General features: G+C 36.8%; 2 protein-coding genes across 7 annotated transcripts; both read right to left on the reverse strand.

The window, feature by feature from the left end:
- Window positions 1-1,437: 1,437 nt before the first annotated feature.
- LOC109050694 (protein phosphatase 1 regulatory subunit 3A-like) lies at window positions 1,438-5,695 on the reverse strand. Its single transcript, XM_019068269.2, has 4 exons — window positions 3,797-5,695; window positions 3,484-3,536; window positions 3,329-3,396; window positions 1,438-2,954 (listed from the first exon to the last, which is right to left on the reverse strand). The coding sequence occupies exons 1-4, from the start codon at window positions 4,561-4,563 to the stop codon at window positions 2,805-2,807; spliced, it is 1,038 nt and encodes a 345-aa protein (XP_018923814.2). The 5' UTR covers window positions 4,564-5,695; the 3' UTR covers window positions 1,438-2,804.
- Window positions 5,696-5,819: 124 nt separating this feature from the next.
- LOC109050695 (S-adenosylhomocysteine hydrolase-like protein 1) lies at window positions 5,820-12,428 on the reverse strand. 6 transcript variants are annotated; one of them, XM_042715463.1, is made up of 17 exons: window positions 12,084-12,428; window positions 9,812-9,923; window positions 9,597-9,731; window positions 9,400-9,500; window positions 8,780-8,882; window positions 8,557-8,651; window positions 8,335-8,441; window positions 8,097-8,213; window positions 7,947-8,010; window positions 7,742-7,830; window positions 7,586-7,656; window positions 7,398-7,492; window positions 7,198-7,296; window positions 6,874-6,942; window positions 6,512-6,590; window positions 6,295-6,415; window positions 5,820-6,196 (listed from the first exon to the last, which is right to left on the reverse strand). In XM_042715463.1, exons 1-17 carry the CDS (start codon window positions 12,369-12,371, stop codon window positions 6,190-6,192), a joined length of 1,752 nt encoding a protein of 583 aa, XP_042571397.1. In that variant the 5' UTR covers window positions 12,372-12,428; the 3' UTR covers window positions 5,820-6,189. The 6 variants fall into 6 exon arrangements, with proteins under 6 accessions (XP_042571397.1, XP_042571395.1, XP_042571400.1 ...); XM_042715461.1 differs by having other exon boundaries at window positions 9,597-9,740; window positions 12,084-12,424; XM_042715466.1 differs by lacking the exon at window positions 12,084-12,428 and adding an exon at window positions 10,560-12,009.
- Between the last annotated feature and the right edge of the window lie 1,575 nt (window positions 12,429-14,003).

Below are 14,003 nucleotides of genomic sequence, written 5' to 3' on the forward strand. Positions count from 1 at the left end.
GCCATTTTAGGGGGGGCGTGGCAGAGTCTTAACTTTGATAAAGAATATCTCTTTGGATTTGAGACTCTAGTCTCAAATCAAATAACCAAGTCTCAAAGTCTATTGCAACTTTACAGATCTTCTTCATGCACCAAGAGCTTGTAACACTCCAAAGAGAAAGGAAAAACTGAAATCACATCATATGACCCCTTTAAAGTCTTGTGTCTCCGATGTTGTTATGGACTCCATTGACTTTCACTGTGTGGCCAGAAGCAATTGAAACATTCTTCAATATCTACGGCTAAAATTGAGTCTATTTGGGGAGATCTGTGGTCAGATTTATTTCTGTGAACTGCATAATCTAATAATCTGGAGATGAGATCATTTGTTTGTTTGTTGAAAGCCAGTTCCGTGAATGATGTCTAACAATAAATGGACAAGATAAAGACAACTTGAAACAATAACATCTGTACAATATTGAATTACATTAAAATACTCTGTTGATTGTACAAAGCAAATTTACAGACACCACAAAAAAAGAAAAAAAAAAATCCACAAAATGTATCTATTTTGAGAGTACAACGATGGAAGTTATGGTTTATTTTACACGGTTTATACATTGTGTTTAGACTGTGTCATATGACACTTCTGACACCTCTGTCCTTATGAAGTAAAAGCTGGTGAGTTTGGAAATGTTAAGACAATAATGTTTGGTATATTGAAACAAAGGAGAATATTGATCCTTGATGTCTCAAACTGTTTTACTGTAAACAGACCAGATGATATGTAAAGAACTCTAATAAACTTATACGACCATGTATGGAAAAATGTTTGTTAAATAATTGCAACAGAAAATGCATTTCTTTTTTTTCATCACATACATCTTATTCCCTTCTTTGCCAAGATATATTAGACATAAAAAACCAAACAAACAAACAAAAAAAAAAACAGATTATATTTATAGTTAACAGGTTATGTATTATGTATATGCATTATATATAAACCATAAAACAATTTTAGAATGAAATTAAAGCTATGCATAAAAGTATGTCAATGATATTGCACTATAATCCTTTTTTCAAGACTTATCCTCTATAATCCGTCAAACTTTTTACTCACCCAGTGGTCCTTTAAACATCACTATACCAGGCACCATTAACACAGAACCCAACCATTTCTACAGACCCCATTTAATCTCTTGCTGTATGCTCAGCTCGTTGTAAAGAGCATAGTGGCAGTGTACAGTAGATCTCTCCAGCTTCATGTTATACTCAATATTTGTTAAATCCTCTAGAGATCTACTCAGCTGGTCCTCCTCTACAGATTAGATAATATCACCATATGCTGTGTATGCTCTTCTGTGTCATCCACGAAACAAGGTTGCGCTGTTTTATTTCAAATCAAAGCTAAGTACATGTAGAAACAGTGCATCCTTGTGGCGCGGATGTTACCGAAAAGCATATGCAGCATATGGTGATATGGAGAGACACAGAGGATAATTTTGTGAAGGGAATTATTGAATAAAGTCGTTATTTTTGTTTTCTTCGCTTACAAAAGTTGTTCCCGTCGCTTCATATAACCCCAGATTGCACGTCTGGGTTATATGGTGTGGATATTTGTGGGGTCTTCATGGTTTTGTGACTTTTCAGATTTTATACAGGACCTCTGATTATCCAAACATGATGAAGTTTTGAAAACCTCTGTGGGTGATGAAGGATGGATCTGTTCAGGTAGGCTGTCAATACCTGACTCTATTGTTTGATTTGTAGTGGCTAAAAGTTCTGGTCCTTGTAGGGGAAATAAACACAGACTTTGGCAAGAATCATCCTGGAACGAGCATTCAGTGAAAGCTTGTGTGCACACTGTTGAAACTTCTCCAAGTGGAGGATCTGGCTGCCTGGATGTAAATTTTGGAAGGTTTGTTTCAGTAAATTTGATGTCTCTTGGGTACTCTCAGATACCACCAGTATAATAATTGTGATTGTAAGAAGCTTCTGCCTTCTCAACATGTTTACACTGATTTGGCTCAGAAAGGTTTTTTTGGTTGGGTTTACTGTATGTTGTGGGTTCTGTTCTGCTGATTCAGCCAGCAACTGAAGTCTGTTTTGTAGATATGCAAGACTCTGGCCAAATGTTTGGAGTCTCATGGGCTTTCAACGCTCTTTGACTCTCATCCTCCAGTTCCCTAAATGACCTATCCAATGGTTTTGGAAAGAAGTTTTGTCTCTCTGTTTCCATGTTTTTAAAAACCTGATGATAAAGTGGGAATACAATGGTCCCAAATGTGAAGCCATGGGAGCACAGCTGAGGTTCTGAATTAGTTTTTAAACTCACATTCTCTTGGTTTGCCATCGCTAATATTTGTGCCCTCATGCATCTGAGAGCTTAGTGCAAAACTTTTAATTCTTTGCTTAGCATCCTTCTCAAAGTCCTTCCATGCTTTTTCAACATACTTGCAAACAGACAATTCAGTATTTTGGCTTACAGAACAGCCTGATTGATTGAAACTGTTTGGTCAGTAATGCACTCAGTATGTTGGATGTCTTCCAGGACCTCAGAATCTGAGCATGCAATTGATTCATCACAACTGATGGAGTCTTCCAGGGGTAAATTTGTGTTTTCTGTGGATAAATTAGTCTTGGAGTGGATTATGTTGTCTTCTTCATCTTGTGTTAAAGCTTGGCTTAAGATGTCAATGGAATCTCCACTAGACTGAAATTCTAAATCTCCAGATTTTAGGGACTTGTTTGGTTACATGTTGGTGGTCGAGCAGTATGTTGTGTTAGGGGACTGTAAGGTGTCTTCTCCAGCAATGATACATGTTCCTACATGCTTGTCTCTGCTGTAACTTCACTATCTTTTGTCTTGGTCCCTTGTTTATTTTCTTCTTCCCTCTTAGCAAAGTGCTCCTTAACATTTGCTAATCGTGCAGCCTTTCTTCTGCTTCTGTGGCTGTGGTTTCTGCTTATTTCCTCCTGTTTACAAAGAGATAGATGTGAAAAATACTGAATGAAACTCCATCTTCAGTAAATATAATGTAGATTGACTGAAGGAATTGACTTGGGTTTACTTTTAACAACGTAACTTGATGATCTCAAAATGACCCTGAACAGCATGACCTATCAAGTGGCTTGTTTGGGACAGTACATACTGTAATGTTATGCCAACACTTGTCAAAGCCTAACATCAGTAACCACATGACATTCAGAAAGAGCAGCCAGAGTCACAGCATGTTTAAAATAAATGTTTTCACTATATAATTTTACACTAAAATGTATTGTTTCATTAAAACACACAATTAATTGACTGTGGATCAATCTTTTGTAAAATATAAAAATTTAAAACTCACCACTAATTCCTTGCTTTCCTTTTCAAGTTTCTTGTTTTCATTCAGAGATCCAGAATTTAGATTTATAACTGAGGAAACAAAACGTGTTTTTATCAGAATTGTATAGTATTTTCAAATCTACAGTAGCTGCAAGTAATTTTCAAAAGGTAAATTACCAGGAAATTCTTCATTATTTGTTGCTGCAACAGTCAAAGCAGAGACTTCTGGGCTGTAAAATTATAAAAAAAAAAATTAAAAAAAATGTGCTTAAGAATTGGGGAAAAGGCAGTATGTATATTGTTCCACTAGTAGTTTTATGCATATATTAACTCTGGCATGTCACTTAATTAAATTTAAAAACTGTATCAATTATCGTGTTTTTGTAGTATGCATTATGGATAATTTCTGTAAAAGTACAATTATATGAATATTTTATAAATATTTCATTTGACATTTATTATAGCTACAGATATGTTGGTGACCTCTCACCTGGTTGTTTTCAGACAGCTTTTTCTTCTGTTTTCATTTTCATTTTGGGATTTCTCCTTTATTTTTTCCCAACAAAACAGAGAGTAGTTATTTTCATTGTTATTTGCCCAAAAAGTGCCTAAAGATGTTTCATATCGCAAACAGAAGTCAACCCTAGTGCCCTCTTCTCCAAATGGGGGTCCTAGTGTGAGTTTGAAGGAGAAACAATCCGTCCCACCATTGCTTGACCCAGGTACGTACTCTGCCAACAGATCAAAATGACTTTTCCATGAATCTAAAGAGGTACGTACACAGACCATCTTATCAAAACAAATATTCAGTACGCGAATGATTCCTCTTAGGGTTGTGGTCCCAGAAACCAACTCCAAACTCTCCAGTTCTAGCTTCTGCTTGTGAACCCGCAGGGCTAGTTCCTCAGAGGTCTGTGGAAGAGTGAAGAGAGGAACCATGTAATACTCCTTATCTTCATTCAAGTCACTCTCCATAGAGCCTGATGGGTCAGTTGCTCCCCAAGTATCAAACTGTTTCACTGAGACGAGACTCAAACCGAAGGCATCAGCAAAGGACACTCTTCTGCTGCTGGAAGAGGGAAGCAAGGAGTCATCAGAGGACGCTGAACTCCGTCGTCTTGGTATGGGGGAAGATTTAGGCTTGATCCCTTCCAGACCCAGTGACTCTTCGTCCTCATCCCAGGGGCAGGATGCTGGCAAGCTCAGTATGTTGGAGCTGGCCCCAGTGGGACTGCACAATGCTCCCACAGACTCCATCAGGCAGTGTGGCACAGAGTGAGAGGAACTCAACCGGTCAGCCAGCAACTGACTTGCTGTGACTTAACTTACGGATTCAAGTTACATTTGACATTGTAGGGTAAAGCCAAATCTATATTTAGGGCAGAAACAACTTGAGCGATGCAGTCAGAGCTCAGGGGACCCATGAAAAAATATGTTGGAGGCATGCTTCAAACAACATAACATTGTCATTCATACACAGTAGTGATGTGTGGACCGCTGTAAACAAAGCAGTGCTGTGGGTATTAACACTAATTTAAATGCATCACACAGAGGCAAAATGAAAAGAAAACAGCATGTGAACATTTCTGAAAACAGTCAGTTCCCCTCAGAAATACATTCATATAAACCCTACCCCCAATTCAATATTTAGAATTTTTATCCAATATTTTGTGCATTCTGAACAGTGATCTTGATCTGCCTGCTACAGCATTTTCACCTCTTTTCTTTCTTCTTTAGCGTCTCTGGCTTCTGTTAACAGTAGTTTGTCAACTGTGACAAATTAGGCCAGTGACAAATTCGTCAACTGTCCCGAGCGTCTTTCACACTGGACCCAGGCCATCAGGCAGTCCTTATTGTCAAGCCCTATTTCTCCCTGTTCATACAAGCATTTTCTCATATATTAAAACAGAATAATATTACACAAAATGATGCCTTTCTTATTACCAAACCTTCACTTCAGCTTATCAGTAGTAATCTAAAACGCAGTCACCCATATTTGTAAGAGACTTACATTTTGTAACAGAAAAAGGAAGCTTTGGTAGCACATGAAAACCACAACTCTGTTTACTCAAAGCTACAGCTTTCAGAAAGCACAGGTTCGTGCTGCTTTGAAATATCTTTATTTGACTACTTGGACACCTAGGATTCTTGTAAACCACTTGAGATCCAACGAGATTCTTGTCACTAGATGAGTAAATAGCCCTTTCATTATTTGCCTTCTTTGCCAAAGCCTTACTCTCTTCTACATGACCTCCATCTAGAGGCACATTGAGGAATTTTTCCCTAATTCAAAAGTGAAAGGCAGATGTTCTCTATAATTCTTACCCTTTACCACTTACTGGTCTTTCTAAATCAGAAGATTCAAAGTAAGTTCACCAAGCCCCCTTTCCATTCTCTTTTTGTGAAATGTTAAGTTTTCATGTGTAATGTTAAGTTCAGCATTTTAATAATGTTATATGTGAAACAGTGTTTTTGCCCATCAGGTTTTATCTTTTTGAGGTAAACAAACTATAGCAGAACACAGTGTTTTATTAGAGAACTATGCAGGGGAGTTTATAACATTCTTGTAGCATACTATGTTCATTTGTTGCATTTTCTTTTACCTTGATGTATTTATCTATTTTGTGGAAGTTATAATGATAATGTACGCTGTATACAACCAGAACGGACACTTCTAAAATGATTTACAGTACAATTACAAGAGTACAAAGTGTTATATTTCACTTTACATTTATACACACTGACTCTTAATGGTCAAGCCTGTAATATCATGTGTTGGTGAAGAGTGGGATGAATGAAATCCTCACTGAGCCATATCATAGCTTTAGATCCATCTGTTTTCTTCTAAATGACGATGAGTTACATTGAGACTTCTCCATGATCTTAATACCTATAAAACGAAAAACACAAAGCAGGTGTTAAATGTTTCAAAGATTACTTATCAATAAATGCAATCATTTAATTCAAATATTTAAACATATTTATCACCTGTAGTAACTGGGTTTGAAGGGGCCATATTTACTCAAGCCCATGTATTTGGCTTGTTCATCTGTAAGCTCAGTCAGGTGGGCATCAAAAGTCTGAAGATGCAGGCTTGCAACATACTCATCTGGTGAATCAGATGTCATTTTATCCAAATATGATTTGGTACATTATGAAATATGGATAAACAATATTGAATTCTGAAAGTCCATTGCATTGTTACCCAGTTTCTTGGGAAGAAGATAGACATCTTGCTTGTAACGGCCCTCAGGAGCATTGAATAGCTCGATCAATGCCAAAGCCTTTCAAAAAGTATACAGACAACTAAACATGTAAACACATTTGAAGAGACAACCTATCCATTCACTATCCACAAAATAATTTCAAACCCAACTATGGCCCAAGGCTGTCATGCTTCCATTTACATTGTGTCGTACTAAATGCAAATGTTCTTTTAAAAGTTTTTTTTGCTCTGCCCAGCTAGTCTTTAATGTTTAGGCTAAGTAAAAGTGGAAGAACTTTAGCCTTTAGGCTACCAACTTAAAACCTCATTTAAATGAATGTATTAGCAAACTGCTTCCATACCTGTGTGGTGGCTGTGATGGAAAGCACATATATGGGTACAGTGGAGGAGCTTAGATTAAGAACACGGCCCTGGAATCAAACAGGGTAAAACAATAACTTTGCCACTAACGTTAGTGACCAATAATCCATGAGGGTTGTAATAAGGAAATGTAGATTATATCTTAACTTGATTAACTTGACAAATGTAGGACATGTTTCTAAATCCACTGGTTTGCACTAGCTTGTAGCACAAATAGCTTTACCGTTTACTGCATTTTGTTATTTTTCTAGTGATTTACAGATAGTGGATAATAAAATCAATTTTTTTTTATAGTATTCTCTCACCTCTGCAAGGAGTACTATTCTCTTGCCATCAGGCCAAATAATGTGATCCACTTGCACTCTCACATGTTGCCATACTAACTCTGGGGTTTGCAGACTGTTCTGAAAATTCAGATAAACGACAAGAAATGCGACTAATTAAATTGCAAACATTCAACTGTCATCACTAATTGTGTGTTATATCATGTCCTACAGCCACTTACAACATCAATTTCTGTATTGGAGCGTCCCATATTGCAGACAACGCAGCCATTCTTCATTAGGTCCATGTGTTCCCTCACAACAACGTTTTTGTTACCTGTATAGACAAACGGTCAGCTGTCAAAGCAAACAGTGCAAGAAAATAGTACAATAAAGACTTGTGTTTAATTTAGGATATTACGCAACTTGCCTGTGCAGGTGATGACCATGTCCACATGTCTTACAACATCACCTAGTTTGGCCAATCGAAAGCCATCCATGCTAGTCAAAATACAATTGGCTGTCAGGGGTGATACTGTGGAAAATATAACTTTATGGAGAGTTTTTCAGATAAGTAATATCTTACCATGCTTGTAGAGCACAGATGGGGTCGATTTCAGTTACATACACAACAGACCCCATCGCTTTCAGAGCTGCAGAACAACCTTTTCCCACCTGTGGGCACCAATATTTACACTTACACACACAAAACAGACGGCAGGTGACGGACACTGTTCTCAAGTGGCATATTGACAATAGAAACCATAAGTTATTTGAATCAGGAGACTTACCTCCCCGTATCCACATATAGCCACCTGCTTTCCCCCAAACATGATATCAGTGGTCTTTTTAAGACTGAGAGAATAGGAACAAGACAGAAAGTAGGTTTAATCATATAAATACTGTGCTTTAATGGAGAAATACTTGCATTGTTATCTTACCTATCCAGAATGGACTCCCTGCAGCAGTAGAGGTTGTCAAATTTTTGTTTAGTGACCGAGTCATTCACATTTATGGCTGGCACACATAGTTTTCCAGCTTTGGAGAGCTGATGGAGCCTGATGTATGTGATGCAAAAACATTTGCAAAATTTGATTGCGTAAACCCCCTAGTGTCAATTCAGTGTAATCATCTTTCCACCAAATGTGACAAATAATGAGGATTAGAAAGTGACTCAACCTGTGAATGCCTGTGATACTTTCTTCAACTATACCCTTGACTTTCTTGAAGAGGTGAGGATATTTCTTGTATATCCAATGTGTCATATCTCCTCCATCATCGAGGATCTAAAGAAGAAAAGACCATTAACAAACTTCAATTTACAGGTGAAAACAGACAAGATAAGAGACACTATTGATCCTCGAAGGGAAAGTCGTCCCATATCACTTAAGGTACTCGTACCATGTTTGGCTCCCAGCCCTCCACATTTACACAGCGATCAATACACCACCAGAAGTCATCCTCAGATTCTCCCTTCCATGCAAACACTGGAAAATCTGCCGGAGGGCAAAACAAGGAAGAAATCAAAGGTAAATAATCACATGCAAAAAAAGCAAACGCCAAACTCAAATCTGAGTCTTTTACTTTAAAAATCTGTGACAGTAAGACTAAGAGTTTCTTTTACCTTGCTCTGCTAAAGCAGCTGCCACTTCATCCTGAGTGGAGTAAATATTACAGGCTGCCCACCTACACTGAGCCCCTAACACCTTTAGAGTCTCAAACAGCACCTGTTGAGTAAAAAAAATATATTATATATTTATTGAGTGTCACAAGATCCTTCATAAATCATTCTAAAATGTTAATTTGGTGCTCAAGATATATATTTATTGAGTGTCACAAGATCCTTCATAAATCATTCTAAAATGTTAATTTGGTGCTCAAGAATATGTATTTGAAATAGAACTCATTTTGTAATATTATGAATGTCATTACTGTCAATTTTAATCAGTTTAATGGATCCTTGCTGAATAGAAATATTAATTTATTTAAAAAAATCCTACTGACCCCAAACAGTACAACAGTATTTTAAACTGTAGTTTAAATATGTATTTATTATTACTTATATTTATGTATTTTTGTATTGTATAATCAGCTGAGGGGATATGGGAGGTGTTGGGGGTTTCATGTTTCATGACCTTGTAAAACAGGTTTTGTAGGTTTTGATTCTGTATGAGTTGTTCTTTTCTGTCAGTACGATACAGTATGCATTCAAAATGCAGTGAAGGGATTAGAGATGCCACTTACAGCTGTCTGGGCTGTGACGTGGGTGCATCCCACTATTTTTGCCGCTGCCAGTGGTTTCTCTCCCTGGGCAGCTTTTCTCAAGGCCATCAATGCAGTCATCTCTAAATTAATAAAGGTACACACATATTTATTTATTTATTTATTTTGTATACTGTACAATGCAAATTTCCTGTTTCATAACCATACTCTATGCCTACCATCCTCGGCAAGTTCTATCTCTCGACGACCAAAGTCTGCCAGTTTGATGTTTTTGATGCAGAAGTCCATGTTCCCTTTAGAGTTAATCTGTTGCATGTCTCGAGGAGAGACCTCATCTTCTGGATTTTCTGCATCTGAACCCCCTGAAAAATTAGAAATGAAAACGACCAAAAATATGCATTTTCCAGTTTGACAGAATTTGTGTGGCATCTACCTGAGCTGTTACTGTCTGTAGAGGAATGAGAAATAGAGTGGGACAGGGAGCGGCGTCCCGTCTTTGTTAATCGACTGTCGAATTCTCGCGTCTGCTCAGGATACTGGATTTGCTAAGGGGGGAAAAAATATTATTTTTGTATATTTAATATAATGTAACCTTTTCCTGCAGAAAAAATAATAGAATAATTATAATGCTTTACCCTAACTTAGACTCTAATGGTAGAAATACTGAAATAGCATTAGGATGCATAACATGCACAGAAACATATATATTTCAGGTACAGGCAAGAGATCTTAGAGACCAAATATACAGTAACTATCACTTGTTCACTAACTTACACATTAAAGAAGAAAGAAAGAAAGAAAGAAAGAAAGAGAAAGAAAGAAAAAATTAAATTAAATGGCAAAATATTTATGTATTTATTTGTTATAGGTAAGCACAAAGGTGCTGACACTGCTCCAATATATAACTTGTTCAGTAAACCAGTATAACATTAGTTCAAAACTACTAAATTAACTTCTATCAATCACAAATAAATAAATAACCTACAAGAAGGACAATATCTGTTTCAGTGCTACAGTTTTAAGTCTTATGACCTTACAAAAAAGCAAACAGATAGAAATAAAATGATAGGTAAATATTGTTAGGCTGAGTGCAGTGTTGGTGTGTTTGGGTAATATGGTGTGATAAATGCATAAATTTAATTTAATTGTAATTTTTAATTAAATAAACAGATTAGAAATACCTTGATGTTAAGAGATAACACAGCATCTTTTGATTCCCTGTTTTTAGTGAGACTAACAAGGCTGTAGACTTTCCTCATGGTGTCTGATCCTCTTGAGAAATGCGTAGAAGAACTCCCACGTAAGTATTTAAAGGCTGAGCCACAACAGTAATTGTCATGTCATGATGTTAATGAGCAGGCTAGAGAAGCATGGGTCCACTGTCAGATGAAATCCTACACTGTGAGATCAAAGCCTTTAAAATAAATTCAGAGCTCTCTGTCCGCTTACATGAGTCGACAATGATTAAAGTCTGTTAGGTCACAAAAGTTCCCACAAGTCATTTATTAATTCTGACCAAGTGCCACAGAGCGGCTCCTGTGTGGTTTTAAGTGCACTGGTCTGTGTTCAGCCCACATCTCTGTTCAGGGTTGTTAATGATGATCAAGAACAGGTTATTCGGTTACACCTCATTTAGCAGGCATGTTTTAGCCAAAATGACTTGCTGTTCTCTTACTAAAGGGACAGTCCCCTTGGAGCAACCTGGCGTCAGGTGCCTCTTTCAAGGGCAAAATAGAGGTAAGGCAACTCAAGGCTTATGCTTTCTGCAGTTTATACTCGGCGCATTTAGTTTATCAAACCAGAAACTTACCCCTGCCACATGTGGTATAAAACAGACAATTTGCTTCTCACAGACAGAGACATATCCTTTGGCACACCCTGGGGTCAAGTGTTTAAGAATTTAATGGCTCTCAGATTCAAGGCTTTTTGGTGTTTAAACCCAGCACATCTAGGTTACTATACCCAAATATCTACCCTTAATCCACCTTGTAAGAAACAAGCAGCTCACTTCTCACCTTGACACAACCTAGGGACAAGTGCTCAATGACAATATGGAAGCATGGCAACTCAACAACATTCAGATTCATGGGCCTCCCTTTCCAAAGTCTGACCTCAGCACTTCTATGCACTCCAATGACCAAATCATATATTTAATCCTTTGCAAATCGGGTATAAAATAGGACATTGACAGTTATGTTGCTTTAGGGACATTCCCATTGAAGTAACTAGGGATCAGGGACAAATTGCTGGTAAAGAACCTACACAATTCTCAGATTCATGGGTATCCCATTCAAAGGTTTGACCTCAGCACTTATATGCACGCCAATGATCAGAAAAGACATTTAACCCCTTCTAAATCTGTATAAAACAGGAAATTGACAGCTCTATTGCTTTAGGGACATTACTGGTGAAGAAACCTGGGATCGAGTACATTGTTCAAGGGCGAATGGTGGTAAAGAACCCAAACAACTCTTAAGATTCATGATTCTTCTTTCCCAAAGCTTGACGTCACTTTTGTGTTGCCAATCAAGTTTTGAAACAGGAACAGACTGAACACAGTAATATGTATTATGACAAGGGAGACTTATAGTATTAGTTCATTGCATTTATGTCATCTTCTGTTTTGTCTGTTTTTACATCATAATGCACATCATTAAACTGTACTTCAATGCCCATTGTATTTATTCAGCCTCAGTGGCACTTACTCTTTTTGTTCTTGGCGCTTCACTGACGGCTCCAACATTTTCATCGAATACTTCCTCGCCGTTCTGCATTTTTACGAGCGCAGGACGCCAGTTGGTTGCTGCTTCCAGCATTCTCAATAACTTGGAGCTAATTGTTGGCGGTTGTGAGGAATCTCCATCTCCAGCTGTTTCCAGAGCAGAGGAAATTGCAGCTTCACCATTATGGCTACTCTCCTCCATGCTCTCATTGTCTTCCAATGGTGGAGTTGCAGACCGATTCTCTGGTTTGCTGTTGAGACTGCTGTCCATTTCAATGTCTTTAGTGTTGAAGTTACAGACAGTTTTTTGAACAAACAGGTCTTAAAGGTGTGTATACATTGCCTTCATATTAACTGATTGTGGAAACAGAGTGTAAATGGCATGGGGGTAGAGGAGAGGTTTTATAACCTTGGGCTTGGTTTACTTCTGTTTGATACTGTAATATTATTTTTATATTATTCTTCTTGGCTGACAAAATTGTTCTTTTGAACTTTTTTCATCAAAGAATCTTGAATAAAATGTGTCACCATTTATATGTAAATATTAAGCATAACAGCTGTTTTTAATATTGATAATTAGAAATGTTTCTTGAGGAGAAATCAGCATATTAGAATGATTTCTGAAGGATCAGGTGACAGTGAAGACAGCCATGCCATGACAGGAATAAATTACATTTTATAATAGAAATTCAGGTTCACTGGGACATTAATTTTTTCTCCAGTCATTTCAATACCCCAATTTATCTGAATTCACTCCTACAGTTATTTTAAACTGTAATAATATTTCACAGTATAACTATTTTAATGTTCAAATACATTTTATTTGAGCAAATACATTTTATTTTTGGTGAGCATAAGAGACTTCTTTCAAAAACATAAAAAAGTTACTGACCCCAAATTTGTTCAAGTAAGCAATGAGTTTATTCATTTTGCTTGAAAGTAATGGGTTTTATCTGAGGTAAACAAAACCCTTATTTAATATACTTACTGTATATTCACTTAGTTCAGATTCACTATTAAATAAGTGCTTGTGTATGACATTATCACTTAAATATAGCTATAACAGTGCTGTTTCTTTTATTACAATGAGGTTTCAGACTATCATTAAAGTAATACAAAATTTAAGGAAAGATCTGTTTACAGGAAACTCACCTGTTGTGTTGGCTAAATACAGAGTGACGGAAATCAAGTGTCTCTTGACACTAAGGTTGCTACATTTAACAGGTTTTTGCCCTCGTTTTAGTTACATTCAAAAGTGTAGCTACAAGTTGGGTTTTAATTGTTATAATGCTAACTTGTAAAATATTTAAGACAGATATTTTTCTAGATAACACTGACTGATCCATGAATATCTAAATTGTAAGGTGGTTGTCTAAAAGTAACGTAGCTGCCCCTTTCTACCTTCATGGCTTATTGATTCCTAGCTGCCACTAGATGAGGCTTTCATCAGTCCTTGTTGAATGTCCTGACATTCATTTCTGGATGAAATTTTATAAACTGTCTCACTGCTCCCTCTGTTGGAATTATTCTGCTATAAGCAAAATAATTGCTTTTTTGTGCTGATTTTTTTTTTTTTTAAGAAAGATAGTTTTTTTTTTTTTATGTTTTTTTTAAGTTTTTGCTTTAACTGTATTTGTTAGTAGTTTCCATTTTTGCTTTCCATTAAGACTTCCGGGGCCTTGCAGTTCAACAATTAGATATTTTTATCAGTTATTAAACAATACAGATGATAAAGACAATAATGGCCTTAAGATGAATGTTGTTTTGTTGCTCTTTTGCATGGTGGGGATTTTCTTTGTTACATTGTTTAGTTGATTTAATGACATCAAGGTAAAAGTGTTGTAAGGTAGGCTGTAAAGGGTTGTGTCAATTGAGATCAAGGTAAAAGTGTTGTAAGGTAGGC

This window comes from Cyprinus carpio, chromosome A25 (genome assembly GCF_018340385.1).
Source record: "Cyprinus carpio isolate SPL01 chromosome A25, ASM1834038v1, whole genome shotgun sequence".
In the NCBI taxonomy this organism is placed as follows: Eukaryota; Metazoa; Chordata; class Actinopteri; order Cypriniformes; family Cyprinidae; genus Cyprinus; species Cyprinus carpio.

What these genes read in the sequence shown, in the direction of transcription:
- LOC109050694 (XM_019068269.2), bottom strand. Translation starts at nt 4,563, where the DNA reads ATGGAGTCTGTGGGAGCATTGTGCAGTCCCACTGGGGCCAGCTCCAAC. An exon ending in AGCTGTCTGAAAACAACCAG is followed by an intron (nt 3,537 to 3,796) that starts GTGAGAGGTCAC and finishes ATAATTTTACAG; the next exon opens with CCCAGAAGTCTCTGCTTTGA. An exon ending in AGGAAAGCAAGGAATTAGTG is followed by an intron (nt 2,955 to 3,328) that starts GTGAGTTTTAAA and finishes CTTTGTAAACAG; the next exon opens with GAGGAAATAAGCAGAAACCA.
- LOC109050695 (XM_042715461.1), bottom strand. Translation starts at nt 12,371, where the DNA reads ATGGACAGCAGTCTCAACAGCAAACCAGAGAATCGGTCTGCAACTCCA. An exon ending in GATAGAACTTGCCGAGGATG is followed by an intron (nt 9,501 to 9,596) that starts GTAGGCATAGAG and finishes TTATTAATTTAG; the next exon opens with AGATGACTGCATTGATGGCC. An exon ending in CATGGTCATCACCTGCACAG is followed by an intron (nt 7,493 to 7,585) that starts GCAAGTTGCGTA and finishes TTGTCTATACAG; the next exon opens with GTAACAAAAACGTTGTTGTG.